The 17,871-nt window shown below is 51.6% G+C and overlaps 1 protein-coding gene and 1 long non-coding RNA gene across 2 annotated transcripts in view; both read right to left on the reverse strand.

The window, feature by feature from the left end:
• Positions 1 to 6,574, reverse strand: part of Padi2 (peptidyl arginine deiminase 2) — a 40,168-nt gene extending 33,594 nt beyond the window's left edge. The window contains exon 1 of the mRNA XM_005081074.4: positions 6,386 to 6,574. Coding sequence (XP_005081131.1) covers positions 6,386 to 6,477 — 92 coding nt within the window. The 5' untranslated portion in view covers positions 6,478 to 6,574. The remainder of the gene's footprint in view (positions 1 to 6,385) is intronic.
• A 5,717-nt stretch (positions 6,575 to 12,291) lies between these two features.
• Positions 12,292 to 14,746, reverse strand: LOC121143877. Its single transcript, XR_005881165.1, has 3 exons — positions 14,698 to 14,746; positions 14,290 to 14,398; positions 12,292 to 12,585 (listed from the first exon to the last, which is right to left on the reverse strand). It is a non-coding gene; the product is annotated as an uncharacterized LOC121143877 (long non-coding RNA).
• Between the last annotated feature and the right edge of the window lie 3,125 nt (positions 14,747 to 17,871).

Raw genomic sequence — 17,871 nt, forward strand, 5'->3', positions numbered from 1 at the left:
GGGTTCTCACACTTGAGGCTGTGATGTGCCTGGTCTTTGCTGGCCTCTGGCTCTCAGCTTGTCCATCTGGTTTGGACCTCATTAACACCACCCTGGGTTCATCCTTGGAGTGATCCCAGCTCCTGGCAGCCGGGGTGTGACATCCTGCCCTTGGGTCTTTGGAGGAGTTGCAAGGGGGAGATGTGGGTATTAGCCTGGTGAGCACCCCCAGGGACAGTGACGAGGGGAGGGAGGAAGATCTTAGGCCTCATACCGATGCTCACCATGGTGGAGACTAGACCCTGAGGGCTGGCACTGGTCTAGGCAGGGCTAGCAGAGGCAGACTTTGGCATATGTGTATGGCTGGCTTTCTCCTCCACCTGGAAGCCCCAGCAGCCTCCATCACAAGGTGCTGTGTCTCTGGCAGCCCGAGGCCCCTCTACAGGGAAGAAACAATTTAATCTCTGGCAACTCCCTTCCTCAGAAGTTTTCCAGGACCCCCTCCTACCTACAGAATGACATCCAGCCCCTGAGCAAAGGCTTCAAAATCCCAGTTCTTGCTCTCTGGCCCACAGCGTTAAACTCCAGGCCACAGAGATGACTACTCCCTTCCTGCCTCCATGGGTCCCACTTTCCTGCCAGGTGGGTTTGCTCCCGTGGGAGATATCCTCAACTGCATGCTGAACCCTTGTCTGTCTTACAGGACCCAGCTTAGCTGCCCCCTCTTCCAGGAAGCCTTCCCTGATCCCATCAGCCCGCTCATCTTTCTCCCTCCCTTAGGGAGAAATACTAACTTTTGTTCAATATATCTCTCCCATGAGTCTCATGAACACTTTGAGGGCAGTAACCATGGTTCATCGTGATGGGTGATGCAATAATAAATCCAATTCGATTCACAATAACTTACAGAGCATTTACCAGGTGCCAAACCACAGGCTCTCAACCCATACTTTTACACAACCCAATGAGGCTTGTCCGACCCAACCATTTCACAGATGGGTACACCAAGAGCCATACAGAGTGAGTCCTCGCTACAAAGAGGTCTCAGGACCCTCATGGCATCAGGGTGTGAGTGAACTATGCTCTGAGTCCCAGGCCTGGGAGAGTCCACCAGTTCTCACCATGGTCCTCTAGATAAGGACCTGGAGAAGGGGGTCAAATAAGAGGCTCTTAGGGAACCTCAAGACCCACCCCTTCCTCCATCCAGTAAACACACTTATTTGCAGATAGGAGTCAGAGGCTCAGAGAGGGGACAGCTAAGGGTGGCTTTCTGTTCTGGACTCTTGAGTGAGTGACTTAAATGAGTGGGCCTGGGCCTGTCAAGCCTCTAGGCTCAGGGTCCAGCACAGCTATGGCTGGTCACAAGAGGGTCATCTCTAAACATTGGTGTTTGGAGGTGTGAGCCCCTGTGAATACATTCTTACCCTGACTCAGGGACCTGCGGTGGGCAAGGAAGAGCCTCATGGACCCCCACTATAGGAAGGGACTGTGAGTTGGGCACACAGGGGGCCAGGTCCTTCCTCAGCCCTCCCACCCCTGGGCACTGGTCTGAAACTTGAGTCCTAAGTAGCTCCTGGCAGCGCCTCCTGTCCAGGGCCCAGGACTCTGGGTGTTGTTCTAATTTATGGGGCCACGGGACCTGGCCTCATGTCTTCCTTCGTCACTCTCTCGGCAGCAAGCGTTGCTGCTCTGCCAAGCTCTGCCACATACCCTTGACCTTCCAGGGACCCATCCAGCAGGGTCTGTCTGTTGAGGTTGGAGGTGGGAATTTCAGCCCCATGCTGGTCAGTCTGCAACCACCAATGACCATGCTAGCTCACCCACCCACCCACCCACCCAGTCACCCACTCTACAGCCCATGATGATCCTGTGGGGAATGAGCAGGAAGGAGCCATGCCCCAAACATGAGGCTCAGGAAGTCAGGTTAAGAGAGCCCGGGCAGCCTGGGCCTCGCTCCTCCAGCACTCCTCAGCCGAGCGCGGTCTAACTTAATGACACCTATCTCATGAAGTCAGGTATGAGGGTAGCATGTATGCAAATGATCGCATGCATATGAAATGTGCATGTAAATCAGGAAGGCGGTTGGGTGTTCAATAAGTGTTAGGGAGCAATATTAAGTAAATAATGTCAAGATCTCCCTTTCTCTTTGTGTGTGTGTGGTGTAGGCACATGTGTATGCTGGTGTGTGTGTTTACATGTGCATACTCACAGAGGCCAGCGGACAACACTGAATGACCTGCTCTATCTGCCTTTCTCTCTCTCTCTCTCTCTCTCTCTCTCTCTCTCTCTCTCTCTCTCTCTCTCTCTCTCTCTCTCTCTCTCTCTCTCTCTCTCTCTCTCTCTGTTTTAGACACTCTCTCTATGCAGGCCTGGCTGTCCTGGAACTTATAGAGATCTACCTGCCTCTGCCTTCTAAGTATTGGGATTAATTTCTTTCTTTGAGTCAGGGTCTCTCACTGACCTTGAGCTAGGCTGTTAGCCAGTTAGGCCCAGTGAGCCCCTATCTCTGCTCCCTCAGTGCTGGGGTTACAGTGATTTTTATGTGGGTGCTGGCATTTAAACTCTGGTCCCACCCACAAAGCTATCTCTCCAGCCTGATAAAAAAAGGCCTTTGAAAACCAAAACAAAATAAAACAAAAATTTGTCTGTTTCTACCGTGTCAACAGCTTCAAAGTTTCTCAGAGCAGTCTCCACCCAGAGACCACTCACCCCACATGCACTGGACTGGCGGGGCAGCTCCTACCAGGGCCACAAGGTCTGAAAGGAAAAGGTTCCCCTTCACCCTCAGCCCCTGACGGGGGAGTGGGGTTGCTCATTCACCTTTGTGACTTGAAGAAAGCACGAGGGGGCTCCACTCTCCTTCCTGCATAACTGGGCGCACTACCTGCAGGCTTGCTGCGTGAAATCTACTCAGAGGTCCTGGGTGCGACAGCATCACTTGGGGTCCTGAGCCAGGACCTGTGTCTCAGCCAGGGAAGTAAGAAGTAGAAGGCTGGGTGGGCGTGGTACTATCTCTGGGACAGGGGACTCCCATCCAGGGTGGAGGGTGGCCAGGTCACAGGGCAGAGTGGAGGAAGAAGCATGAGCTCTGAGCTGGACAGACTTACACCTGGGTCCTGGTTGTCACCAGGCAAATGGCTTTCTTTTTCCTTTTTCTTTTTTTACAGATAGGGTTTCTCTGTGCAACAACCCTAGCTGTCCTGGAACTCGCTCTGTAGACCTGGCTGGCCTCGAGCTCACAGAGATAAGCTGCCTCTGCCTGGAACTAAGGGTATATGCCACCACCTCTTTCTGAGTCTCATTTTCTTCACCCGCAAATCGGGATGCTGAGAGAGCATCTTCCAGGTCTCACAAGAACAAAGGGGGCAGGGGGAAGGTGCATCACTTCCTAGTGTTACATGGCCACGGATCCCTCCTGCTCCCGTCTGCCTGAGAAGAGCTTGCCCTGCAGATACTGGATGATGGAGGAGGCTCCTTTCTGGCTGACATGTGCTCTCAGCTGACAGTGACTTCGCTTCCTGGGATCACTGACATTGTCTGGAGGCATTTTTGGTTGTCATATTGTGGTGTGTGTGTGTGTGGGGGCTGCTATTGACATTGGGTAAACTGAGGCAGAATACTACTCATCATGCTACACCATGCAGAATAGTCCCCTCAGCCAAAAATTCCCCAGAGGGGTTGTGGTTCTCTGCTCCAGATACTTGCTGTCCAGGATGGTGACTGCCAGCATAGGTGACTGAGGGGACCTTGCAGAGTGGTCAGCCACCCCACTCCAGATGAACTTTGAACATAACAAAATCTTACAGGGAAAAGAATGTCATCTTTCTCATGAGCCATCTTTCCATTATCATGTATTCCAGTGACGACATTTTAGATACGCTGGCCTTAACAAAATATAGCGTCAACATTAGTTACATCTCTCCAACTGCTGTGTGTGTGTGTTGTGAATGCACATGTGTGTGTGTGTTGTGCATGCACACGTGCGTGTGTGGGGGGTGGGGGAGTACACATGCCAGGGGAGGGTGTCAGTAGTCCTGCTCTGACACTGTCTGCCTGGGTCTCTCACTGGACCTGACTCGGCTGGTAACAGGCACAGGAGCATACAGCCACACTTGACTTTTTACATGGGACCTGGGGATCCAAACTGAGATCTCCACGTTTGGGAAGCAACATTTATTCTCAGAGCCATTTCTCTAGCCCTAGCTTTTGTTGTTTTGAGACAGGGTTTTAGTATGTAGCCCAGACTGGCCTGAAAGTTGTCACGTGGACCATGCTGGTCTCAAACTCACAGAGGTCCATACTTGTCCCTGTCTCCCAAGTGATGGGATTAGAAGGCATACACAACTACTCCCAGCTTCTAGCCTTAACTTAAAAAATATTTATTATTTTTTCTCTCCTTCCTTCCTTCCTTCTTTCTTTCTTTCTTTCTTTCTTTCTTTCTTTCTTTCTCTTTTGCTTGTTTTGGAGACAATGTCTCTGTGTAGCCTTGGCTGTCCTGGGACTCATTATGAGATCAGGCTGGCCTTGAACATACAGAGATCCTCCTGTCTCTGCCTTCCCGGTGCTGGGATTAAAGGCCATTTCCTTATTTTATTTATTTATTTTTTGAGGTGTGTATGCATGTGTTGGGGGAAGGTTAAGAAAGCGTCATGCTGGTAGCCTAAGCTGACCTGGGACTCACTATGTAGTCTAAATGAGCCTTGACCTCAGGGCCCTCTGGTGTTGGGATTACAGGTGTGAACCACCAACCCCATATCTGGTTAAGTTATTTTAAAACACAGACTGTTACAACATTTAAAGCCTCTTTTGGGCAGGTGCTGGTCTAGGCTGTTCTTGCACTTGGTGTTGGGGACTCTCAATACCATGAACTGTGTATGAGTCCTGGCTGAGGCTGGTGGAACTAACAGGAACGGGCAGCCGCCCTCCTGTCCCCCACCAGACTGGGCTTCCCTCTGCCAGAGTGGAGCAAGGGCAACGGCTTCGGTATGGACCCCTTTTGCTCCTTAGGCCCCAGCAGAGGCAGTGTGCCAGCCTTTCAGACAGTACCCACAGTGCCCCAGCAAGCAAGCGGGCATGGTGACAACTGTGGCTTAGGGACCTGGGCGCCCTGGATCCTGGCTTACCCCTTGGCAGTACCCAATTCAGAACTGGGAAGAGGGAGAGATGGGCACACTCCCAGGCCACTGACGCCTAGACCACATTCTGAGGGTTGCATTACAACCCTCAGGGTCCATCCAGTCCTCCTTTGGGGTCTACGTGCAGGGCCAGTGAGGTCCAGGCCCAGATGATGTGGGAGCTGAGGCATAAGCTAGGAATAAAGAAACAGAGAGGGACCCTAGTCGCAGGGTGGCTGGGCTCAGCAGGGCCAGTGCCTCCTGTACAAATGGCTGGGCATTGGGAGGGAACTGGAGAGTGGCGGGGATGGGGGGTGGGCTGGGGGGAGCTTAACAGGAGACACAGAGGTGGACTTGGGAGGGCTGGGTGCTTTCCTGTCGGAATGATTTGGGAACAAGGCCCACAGAGGAGGTACCCACCCAGGTCACCATCACAAGGTCTTACCTCAGAGTCCTGCATGCCCCTCCTTCCAGCATGGAACCCTCCCACCATAGCCATGGAGAACACTTAGAATGCTTGGGGCAGAGAACTGCGTATCAGACCTCAGTGTGGGCTCTCAGGCCGCTCACCCCAACACTTCTCTGTATCCCACACAATATTCTACCCGTTTCCTGCTCCTTCACCCTGTGTCTCAGGTACTCAAACTCCATCAAGTGTGTAGACAGAGTAGATGGGAGAGGGGAACGTATCCTGGCTCTCAGGACATCAGCAAGCGGAAAGTGACCCCTATCTAATCTCAGGGTGAAGCCAGGAAAGGCATTTGGTGACACAGCTCACAGCCAGTGCCTGGGGACAGGCAACCACCAGCAGCCCCCGGCGGTGAAATCGGATAAGTTCCAGGCCAGATTCCACCTGGGCAGCTCCCCTTCGAGCAAGCCAGGCCCCAGCACATCCCAGGGAGTTTCTGCTTGCTGGGAGTAGGAAGTCCACTGGTGGAGGAGGCTGGGGTGAGTCAGGAGGGGCTGGGGTGAGTCAAGAGGGCCTGGGGTAAGTGAGAGGGGCTTGCTATATAGAGAGCCACCGGGGAGAGTGGCTGAAGAGACCAGGCGTGGGAAGCCTCAGGTAAGGAGGAGCAGTCACAGAGAGGTGAGGAGGGGCTGCGACTGGGTGTCCTGGAGGGCTTCAGGATTGCGTGGAAGTGGACACTGGCCTGGGTGATATCAGGTTTCTTGGGCTTCTCGGGATTTCTAAGGATCTTGAAGGACAACTGGGGTACTGGAACCAGGCTGTCCTGGTCCAGGGTCTCAGGTTTGTGGAGGGTTGGAGGGGGCGACTCGCCCGCTCGGCTCACCTGTACACATCGGTCCAGAGCTGCGTGCCTAGCACGTACACCGCCTCCACGCGGCTCCCGTACAGCAGCCGCACCGTCCGCTCCCGCAGCATCTTATCACTCCAGCAGAGCCGTCTGCCGTCCCCGCTGCTCCCAGGACTGAGCACCTGCCACAGGTGAGCTCGCCGCTGCGCCTGCGCCCGCCGCTGCACTGCGGGCGGCCTTAAATTACAGCCGAAGGGCGGGGCTGGACGGGGCTGTCCGCCGGACTCCTCTGGGAGTGGGCCTGCGGTCCGTCCATCAGGCCTGGTCCCGCCCCCAGCACCCGCTAACCGCAAGCTGTCAATTTCTGCTTTCCGTATTTGGCTAGCTCGGTCAACAAATACCCCTTTCTGCATCTACATCCTGGAGGGGCAGAAAATGAGAGCAAGGGCAGGCGAAGGGACAGGGCAGGAGTGGGTGGGAGCAGAGGAGGCGACCACACCCAGTCTGGGGTCAGGGAAGGCTTCTCAGAGGAGACCCCTGGAGTTCCTTAAAGAAGATCTTGCCGACACAAGGGGGAGGAGAGTAGACTCCCGAACATCTTCGGGAATCTGGGCACCCCCACATCAGATCTACATTGACGCGGGAAATAGGGAGTGGGGGGAATCCTGCCCCTGGCAGGGACCAGAATGCTAAGCCCAGGCATGAGAGGGACTGCATGAGTCTGGAACGGCTCTTCCTTAGGAGTGATCTGGGAGTATTCTGGCTGTCCCAGACCACGGTGAGCAGGCTGAGCCGGGGCCAGCCGCGAAGACCCTGGCTGGAACGTGAGAGGTCTGGAGAGGGGAGGATTGATCCGAGTAGTGTTTATGGATGGAGATTTGAGTGGCTGAGAGAGTGTGCCGGTCTGAAGGACAGGGGCCCGGTAGAGGATTAGGGTCCCAGCTTGGGACGCCAAAAGGTGTTCCAAGGTAGAGGTCAGTGTGTGTCCTGGAAGGCCAGGATGCATGTGACATCCAGTGGGGGGTGTGAACTGTCCTGAACTCCATCCAGACCCTTTCCTTCTGAACCCACGCCTGGGACTATGAAATAAACTGCAGTGTTTGAGGAAGTGGCTTCATGTCACGGGGATGGAAACTGAAGGGTGTGATGGAGGGATGTATACTGGGGAGGGGGATGGGAGGAGGGGAGAGCCAGGAGGGGTTGTGCTGGATTAAACAAGGGCTGCTCCTAGGTACCGAGTGCCCAGGCACACCCAGTCAGCCCTTGACTCCAACCTTCTCCAGATGCCCAAATTAGGAGAGGGTAAGGACCCCAGCTGTTCTTGGGAGTCAGGGATCTGGGAGGAATGTGGGTGGAGAAGGGAGTCAGTCATCCAGAGTCCCTGCCACAGGGGTCACTGTCCCCCCAAAGGCTTCCTGTTCAGATCCTAAGAGAAGCTGGTAACTTCTGATTGGTCCCTGGCAGAGCTTTCTCCAATCAGGAGGCAGCATGTGGAGGGCTACTTGCCTAAGTGGGGGGATGAATCCGGGTGGCACCAAGCTGATGGAGCCCCTCCCCCCAGGGGTAGGCTTGGATCTGAGCATCCCTCTGCATGTACGCCAGACTTGGTGCTTCCCACCCCAGAGAGGGGCAGAATATCACCTACTCCCACCAAGTGCGAGGGGTCCAGTGTGGGGCAAGGACACATCTCCTCTCATCCAAGTCCAAAGTGGGTCACAACACAGCCAGGGTTGTGATGACATCCAGCAAAGGCCGTGGTTGCCCAGCTGAGCAGAAGTAACAGTGTGGACTCATTGCTCCTGGGGTTTCTGCGCTCCCACGCTGCTCCAAGCGGCACTTTCCAGTGTATTAGCTTATCTTCCAGGAACCCTGCCACTTTGGAGATGAAGAAAGCGAGCACAGGGGAGGTGAAAAATTAACCCAGGGGGGTGCACAGCTCCTGGCAGGGGCAGAGCAGGAACCTGGGTGGGGACATGGTGTGTAGGCAGGGGCTTAGTGGATGAGGGCAGCTTACCCTACGAGTAAACTCAGAGGCAATCCTTCAGCATGATCAAACGTAAGAGATGATGTTAAATGAGACAATATTCAGAAAATGCTGACAGAGTCTGGTCCAAGGCTCAGGACAAAGCCCCCTCGCCCTTATGTAATCCACCCCCTGTCTGGCCACTCACACCCAGGCCTCTGACCTGGTTCTGGCTCACCTCATTGGGCCTGGTGCCTGGCTTGATGGGGTAGGAGCTTTTGGAGTCCAAGGGTTTAAAATAGCTGAAGTGGTCACAGCTGGTGGTGGATTGAGGACCGGAGGTCTCACATATTATGGCTGCTCCTGCTGCTCCCACGGAGACTAGAAAATCCAAATGGCATCTCTCAGTGCCTTTTGGAGAGTGCCAGCAAAGGGTAGGCCCGGATCTGATCAGCTCCCAGCGCTGATGGTCCTGGACCCCTTCTCCAATACAACCCCTGCCAAACACGTCAGGCCAGAGAGTCTGAGCCTAGAGGGGCCTCCTCTGCCAGGTGCTCTGCTCTGTTGTGGCGTTGTTCTAAGCCTGGCTCTGGGGAGCCTGGCTGAGAGGTGACTTAAGACATCCATGAGCCTGCTTTGAGATGGGAAGCTCACAAAATGCAGAATTAAAAACAAACAAACAAAACCCATGACCATCCAGGGCCTAGCAGCAAAGATCAATGTGGACATCTTTTTGATAGGACTCCCTTCTTCACTTTCAGGTGTGTGCACACATGTATGTGGTGTGCTCACCCATGTACGCATGTGTGAAGGTCAGAGGTCAATGTCAGGTATCTTCCTGTATCACCTTCTACCTTCTATCTTAATTTTCAATTTTACGTGTTATGGGTGTTTTACTTGCAGGTGTGTCTATGCACTGCGTGTGTGCCTGGTGCCCTGAGAGACCAGAAGTGGGCACTGGATCCCCCGGAAGTGGAGTTACAGGCAGCTGTGGGTCCCCATGTGGGTGCTGGTCCTCTGGAAGAATAGCCAACGCTCTTAACCACGGAGCTGAGTCATCTCTATGCTCCAGCCCTTCCCCCTTAGTTTTTGAGGCAGGGCCTTTCTTGAACCTGGAAGTCAAAATTTCAGCAAGAGTAGGGGACCAGCAAGGCCACCCACCCCATCCATCTGCATAAAGCTAGCACTGTGCCGAGGTTTGAGTCTTACCCTGCAGGTCTTGTCCAGGGGCAACAGCCATGGCATAGAACCTCAAGGCTGTGCCAGGAACTGGTCTGACATTTCCCCACATCTGAGATCATTTCACCCCTACAACAGCCCTGGGCAGTGGGCAATGTCACCCCTACTCCCACTTGAACAGAGGCCCCAACACTTCCAGCAGAAAAGATGCAGGCCTTTGGATTTGGATGATTTGGGTCTGCTGGAGCCCTCTCTGGCCTTCTGTGTCTTCCTCTATAAAGAAAACACTTGGGGGGGGGCTGGAGAGATGGGTCAGAGGTTAAGAGCTCTGGCTGCTCCTCTAGATGCACTGAGTTCAATTCTCAGCAGTCACACGGTGGCTCACAACCATCTGTAATGAGATCTGGTGCTCTCTTCTGGCCTGCAGGGATACATGCAGACAGGACACTGTATACATCCAGAAAACACTACCCAGCCTGCATGATTGCAGATGGTAAAAATAATGGGTGGTGAACTGCTCAGCCTATGGTGGCCTGGCCCAGAGCCAAGTCCCACTACTCATAGCCATTTTCTCTGCAGATGACCCTTGTCTGAAGGTTTTGCAAGAGGGGCTTCTGACAGTACCATTTATTAGATACTTGGACATGTCCACAGTGTGAGGGACAGCCTGGCCCCACCTGTGAGTCCCATGAAAGGACTCGGGCTCTCTCTAAGGTCATGGAGAGCTCCGGAATGTGATGATGGCATGACCTCACTTGAGGAGACTCCCTGTGGAGACAGGAATCCTGGCGGGAGACCAGAGTGGACTTGAGATGGCGCCCTCCCCTCTGTGGCTGCCACGGGACCTGCAGGCCTGGCCTTACCTCACTCCCTCAACCCTCCCCCCCCTTCCCCAGAAGAGCCTGCCTCTTCTCCTTCTTAGGGATGGGAAACTGGCTGGCTGGTGAGAGGGCCAGCTGGGGATGGTGGGGATGGCGGGGGAGGGTGACACAACACTTGGAGGAATGAGCCAACTTCTGCAGGTCTCCAGGTGTCCATGGCCAAGACACTCTGCAATTCCGGCAAAGGCCGGAAGAGCTGATGGCCACAAGGTGGCACCAGGTCCCCATTTTCAAGACACAGGGAACCAGGGTTCTTGGGGTTGGGTCATCCAGAAGCCTTCTGCTGCTGTCCAAGCATGCTTAGCAACTTCCTTTAGTACCCAGGACCCTCTTCCTCCCTAGAGCTTGGGCTGGGATTCAGGGACTCCACCTGTGTCAGGCCAGGTCAATGCCAGGTCCCCTAGGCTCTCTGGTCAGAGGAACAACTGAGAACCCAAATGTGGGCCCCAGTGACCTGTCTGACACCAAACAGCACTTGGGGCAGTAGAGGAAGGCCCTCTAGGCCCATCTTATTACTTTAATGTGTTTCTTCTGTGATCCTGGGGTATCAACTCAGTTTTAAAGTTAAATTAATTTTTTTAAGTGTTGTGTTTGTATGTGGATAGATACATGTGTGTCTGGGTGCCCATGGAGGCCAGAGGTGTCCAATTTCTCTGGGGCTGGAGTCGCAGGTGATAACCAACCACATACAGGTGGGAGACGGTGCTTCAGGTGACAGTGGTCACATGGACCAGTTGAATGAGCCTACAGAGGCATCGTGGAAATGAAAAAAACCTTTCTGAAACAGTTCCTAGAGACTGGAACCCACAGCCCTTTGACCTGCCACTGACTGAGCAAAAGCTTCAGGCAAGTGCCATGGACCTTGCTGCCAGCAGGAGGCGCCAGAGACCCAAGGAACCTGGTCTAAGACTTTAAGAGGACCCTGGAAGGGCTCCAGAGGAGGATGATCGCGGGGATTCCTTCCTCAGAGATAGGGAGTAGAGTTTCCGATCCAGCATGACACTGCCTAGGATCTCAAAGTCAGAAGAGTCTGGGTTTGAAGCCCGGGGTCAAATGTGCCTTTCTGTGCCTCAGTTTCCCTTCTTTATAAAGGGGAATGATGAAAGTTCTGTACATGATTGTTAAAGAATGAAGTGAGCGGCGTGGTTGTGCATGCTTTTAGGCCAGCACTCAGGAGGCAGAAGCAGGCGGATCTCGGGAGTTTGAGGCCAGCCTGGTTGACAGAGTTTTAGAGCAGCCAGGCCTACACAGAGAAACCAAGAACTAAAACCAAGAATGAAGTGAGCTAAGTCACATACAGGTTGAGTGTAGCCCATGCAGGCCTGGTGCAGCCTGGTCCCTCTGCGTCATAAGGCACCACCTTCCCTGAGTCAGCAGGAGGGTAGGCGTGGGTGACCCCACTTTAATTTCCACAGGTGTCATTTCATGGACGTTGGGGTGTTGTTTTGGTTCCCTTGAGGCTTTCGTGATGAGAATAAACCATCAGTTTCCTTTGGCTGTTACAATGAATGGTCGGTTTATCAAAGCCACACACTCACTGAACCACTGTAAGCCAATGGTTCTCAACCCGTGGGTCAGGACCCCTGGGGGGGTCGCACATCAGGTATCCTACATATCAGATATTTACATTACAATTCATAACAGTAGCAAAACTACAGTTATGAAGTAGCAACAGAATACTTTTTTTTTTTTGGTTTTACGAGACAGGGTTTCTCTGTATTGTTTTGGAGGCTGTCGGTCCATCCCGGCCTGGAACTCACAAAGATCCGCCTGTCTCTGCCTCCCGAGTGCTGGGATTAAAGGCGTGTACCACCACTGCCCGGCCGCAACAGAAAACTTTTATGGTTGGAGGTCACCACCACATGAGGAACTGTGTTAGACGGTCACAGCGTTAGAGAGCCACTGCCTTAAGCTGTGAGTTCAGGTTAAATACCTTTTATGAACATTGTCTTTTACTGGGTATGTGAGACACCCAGAGGAGTCAGATTCATGGGGAGAGGGGCAGGAGGATGGTGGCTGGAATGAGATTCCTGATGAGAGGCCCTGGGACCTTCCTTTGGCTATCAGAGTCCTGAAGCAGCATCCTGCAGGAGCTGCAAAGTCCCCAGAGTCTTGAGAGTCTCAGGCTGGGAGAAGGAAAAAAGTGGAAACCTGGACCCAGCCAGAGGAGGAACTTATTTCACGAGGTTCTGGCAGCTTGTCAGATCACCTTCCTGGAGAAACAGGAACAGAGTTAACCATCAGCCAGTGTCAGTGCTGGGCAGGGCCACACCTTGCCAGGGACTGCTTGGTTAAACACACCTCTTACCCTCCATTTAAACCTGAACCTCATGTCAACGGTCACAACCCAGAGGATGGACTTCCGGGGAGGAGGTCCCTGGACATCTTTGTGCCTCTTCTCAGTGCCAGGGTGTGGTGGGGTGGGGGGTGGGGCATGGCAGGCTGGGCCCTAACAGCTCTGGCTCCCCCCCGCACCTCCAGTGAGTTCTAGCCTTTTATCGCCACAGAACTTTGCATGGAAACACCCAGGTGTTACCGTTTCTTTGGGTTTTCTTTGGCTCACAAGACTCTAGTGTTACACACAACTTCTTTTGCTAATTTGTGTTTGGGGGCAGGGGGACCCCTGAGATTGAGAGCCTGAGAATTAAAGGAAAAAGTGTCTTTGAGACACAGTCCTTCTGTGTAGTCCTCCCTGGCTAGCCTGGAACTTTCTATGCAGGCCAGGCTGGCCTGGAACTCACAGAGATTCTCCTGCCTCTGAAGGTGTGTACCACCATGGCCGGCCTTTTTGCTCTTTTACATTGAGTTACAGAGGAGGAAGCGGGCACAGGGAGGAGCTGTAGTCTGCCCAAGGGCACACAGCCAGCAGGTAGGAGAGCGTGGACTCAGACCCAGGTCCATTGGCTGTTGTGTTCCACTTTCAGGCTCAAGACTGAACCTCGGTATGGACCAGACTAATGGATATCAAGGGCTTTAACACAGTGCCAAGCTAACAGTGAGCGCTCACCAAACACAGCACCAAGCTAACAGTGAGAAGTCACCAAACACAGCACCAAGTTAACAGTGAGTGCTCACCAAACAGCACCAAGCTAACAGTGAGTGCTCACCAAACAGCACCAAGTTAACAGTGAGTGCTCACCAAACACAGTACCAAGCTAACAGTGAGAACTCACCAAACACAGCACCAAGCTAACAGTGAGCGCTCACAAGCATACCATGCTCCTCCTTAGAGGCCTCCTTGACTTTTCTTTCAGAGCAAAGGTTTTAAACACTACCAGGTTGCATGATTGACATCCCCACCCCAATGATGTACTTAGGGGATGGGAATTATGGGCTCTGACCTCGTGGCACAAAGGAGCTGCCTGATAGAAGCACTCGGTCCTCTCTCTAGGAATACCCGTAGCTGAGCACACCAGCTGTGGGTTCAAGTTCAGCCCCTCCTTCCATCGGCCCTGCACTCCATAGGAGACCATCGCTCTGCTATGACCAGCCAGGGCCCCGTTCTGGGGGCTCCTGATGTATTATCTTGTTGATCCCTTCTGTACCTGGCTCTGAGCCAAGTATGTCCTGCATTACCTCACTTATTCTCATTTATTGGATGCCAAAACGGAGGCTCTCGAAAAGGATGAGTTCAGATCCCAACACCCATGTAAGATGGCTAGAAACTGCCTATAGCCCCAGTTTCAGGGGATTTGATGCCCCTTTCCAGCCCCTGTGGATGTCTGCTCACTCACCCATGCAATACATGAACACATTAATAAAAATAAATAAACGTTAAAAAAAACAGAAGGAGTGTCCCTGGCACCCGGGTGTTCCGTCGCACCCAGTCCTTCAACATTCCATTGTCCCTCAGGACCCATCGTAAACAGTTACAGCATTTGAACATTTTCATGGGTGTTCCGAACCCTTTCTCACACCGAAATCCCTCTTCTGACCATTGCCAGGGTCCCAGTTCCAGCATTTCTTCTAGTCTAGGATTCTCCTTAGTTCTCTGCAGTTCACAGGTGCCAAGCCTTGTCTCAGACACTATGATGTAGAGATGACATGATTACAATTAGGGAGGTAGCCAGCCCTTGGGGGGGGCAAGTCAGGTCTCTGGGCATAGCCTAAGACCTCCTCGCTCAGGCATCATTTCCCAGGGGCCCAGTCATAAATGATTGACGGTCAGGCTGTCCTAGGACACAAAGGACAGGGTGCCTTCAGCTAGGGTAGGGTCTAAGTGTTCTGGGCCTGGGCAGGATTGATGACAGAAATGGGATCATGTGGCAGCAAGTAGGTGATCTGGCACCCTCATACAGACACAACACACACAAAGATAAACCAACCTTAAGAAATAAATCAGGGGCTGGAGAGATGGTTCAGCAGTTAAGAGCACTGACCGTTCTTCCAGAGGTCTTGAGTTCAATTCCCAGCAACCACATGGTGACTCAAAACCACCTTGATTGTGATCTGGTGCCCTCTGCTGGCATGCAGGCAGAAGACTGTATACACAATAAATAATTAAAATATTTAAAAAAAGAAATATATCAACTTAAAGGAGACAAAATGTCAACATGCTTATGCCAAAGAAAGCGACAGTGGATTTACAGCCTGTCAAACCAAAATTTTAAAGATTTATGGAAAAGTACAAGGAGTCAGCTACTACTTATACACATCACTATTTTTGCTAGTCACTTAAACATTTTATTTACTTGTATTTGCATGTGAAGGGGCATGCAGGTGCCTGTGCAGGCTAGAAGACCCCTGAAGTGGGACTAGCAGGCAGTTGAGCTGTCTGACTCGGGTGCTGGGAACTGAACTGAAGTCTCTCTCTGTCTCTCTGTCACTCTCTCTGTCACTCTCTCTGTCTCTGTCTCTGTCTCTCTCTGTCTCTGTCTGTCTGTCTTTCTCTCTGTCACTGTCTGTCTGTCTCTGTCTCTATCTCTATCTCTGTCTCTGTCTCTGTCTCTCTCTCTCTCTCTCCTTCTCCCCCATCCCCATTTTGCAGATGGTTTCACTCTGTAGCCCAGGCCTGAAATTGTGATCTGTCTCCCTGTGCTGGGCCTGCAGATCCGTGCCCCCACATCTAGTGGAAGTGTCCTTTTTCTTATGGTCCTGGGAAGACACCCAAGTGCTCTGCCTCTGAGATGCTTCCCAGTCCCACATGTCTGTTCTGGAAAAGCCAGTTTCAGAGAGTCTTGGGTGGATTCTAGAGGGTTCTTCTGAAACACCTTAAGCATGGTCATTTAAAGAGTTTATGTTCAGGTGTGTCTGGCCCATTTCCCTCCCTGTCCACAGATGGTGCCAGAACATCAGAGCACCTGCATGTACACACTGGGTGCCGTGTGGGATCTTGGACTCATGAAGAGGAGCCGGTTCAGTCCCCAAGGAGTGCCAGGTTTGGTGGGGACGCTCACCTCATACCCATTAGAACAGAGAGGGAGCCCTCAAGACCGGATGCTGAATGGGTTCCCGACACGAGTTCCATCTCTGGGACCTACATGGTGGAAAGGGGTGGCCTTTGAACTGGGTCTTGAAGGCCAGGTAGAAGTAAGCCAGGCGGGGGACACAGAAGGGTGCTGCTGGGACTGAAGAGCTGGCTCAGCTGTTAAAAGCCCTAGCAGGGCAATGGTGGCGCTCGCCTTTAATCCCAGCACTTGGGAGGCAGAGGCAAATGGATCTCTGTGAGTTCGAAGACATCTTGGTCTACAGAGAGAGTTCCAGGACAGCCGGGGCTACACAGAGAAACCCTGTCTCAAAAACCAAAAAGAAAAAGAAAAAAGGAGAAAGAATAAGTAGGTCTGGCTGTCTGGACTGAGAAGCTTACAGCATGAGTTGCTGAGGGTCTCTCTATCATCTTCTCTCTCATTCCTGCTGTCTTTCTCTTGACATCTTCCTTCTAACTAAATTTATTTTTCTCCTTACAGCTTATATAGCCCAGAAAAATCTTTCAAGAAGTATAAAAATTACAATGTGGTTACATTCTATTTTTTAAGCGGATGATTACCATAAATACAAGTAAAAGACAACACATTTTCCATATCCTTTACATGGTTAGATTTTTTTTTTACATATTACAGGTGAAAAACAAGTTGTTCCCAAGAACTCACATGCATTCATATCAACACTCAAGCAACTTGCTATAGATTAAGCAAGCAAGGTGTTTGAGTTCTCTGCCAGTTCTTTGGTTAGCAAGCTGTATTTTGAGGTTACAAAGAAAGGACCAGTCATTTTTGTTATTTATCTCAAAAGGTAACCTTATAAGAAATCTTAGAAGACTTGAAAATCTAAACTTTTGTGTATGAAAAACAATTAGTCATCTCTACTTTAAACCCTCAGGGTGAGTACCCACTCATCAGCAGGATTTTTTAATATCAGGAAGCTGAGGGCAGAAGAGGTACAGGGAATTAATCACCATCTTTGGTCGCCAATCCATCCTAACAAGAAAGACTCGTCGGTTAATAGTAACTGGGCTGCTTTGTTCCCGACCTCAACGAGTCCCTCACTCAACTATGAGCTTTTCTAAACTGTAGATCGTTTCCTTGGGTTTTCACCCTAAAGCTATTAACAAAAACACCACAACCTAACCTTAACTCATTATTTAACACTTTGTGTCAGCTATGATGCATACCGAAACCTGTGAACACATCTCTCAGCATGAAGATTAAAAGAACTTGAGCTAACAGCTCCTGGTACTCAATTGTTTTTCTTAATCATTAACCTAAACCACAGTCTACGTGGCTCCTCAAGAGAAACTAGCTGTGGGACACTTCCTTGTTCTAATTTTTTTGTCCTCTGCAGCCTCTGTTTCATCAGGGGTGGGGGCAACACCATATTTTTCTTTTACCTATATTACTTTTCCCACTAAACTGACCTCTATCATAATTCATTATTATATTTATTAAAGACCTTCAATTGTCAAAACCCTCTTTAAACTAACACTATTATTGTATAAAATCATTCCTTCAATTAAACTGCAGCTTACGAGGACGTCATCTTCATAATAATCCATGGGTAAAAATGCCCAGTAGAACAGGGGGTACTGAGATAATTACACCACACTAAAGGCAGTGGGGATCACCCCACACCCATTCACACGCCAGACACTAGAGAATGATGGCAGCGGCAAACACGCAAAAGCTCAGCACTAGCAAGAGACACCCTGGGGCCCAAGCCCTCGGGGCCTACCCCACCCACGTCCACCCATCAGCGCTTTGCTTCCTGGTGGACCGACCTCCTGAACTTCAGCTGCTCCTCTGACACGGCCACCAGCAGGTGACAATACTGGAACACTCATGGAAAGCCCCTAAATCTTTGAATTCTGATTGGTGAAAAATTATAATTTGTAACTTGGCACTGATGCTTATTATTTTTGTGCTTAAATACTTGCGTCAGCTGACATTCGGGGTCACAGTTCAGCTCCTGAGTCTGTTCTGTGACCCTGATCTGTAGTTGGGTTTTTCACTCTTTGGAGGCCCACCACCCAGCTCCCAAATAAATACATGGAAGGCTTATTCTTA

The sequence above is a fragment of the Mesocricetus auratus genome, unplaced genomic scaffold (genome assembly GCF_017639785.1).
Source record: "Mesocricetus auratus isolate SY011 unplaced genomic scaffold, BCM_Maur_2.0 Super-Scaffold_100014, whole genome shotgun sequence".
Lineage (NCBI taxonomy): Eukaryota > Metazoa > Chordata > Mammalia > Rodentia > Cricetidae > Mesocricetus > Mesocricetus auratus.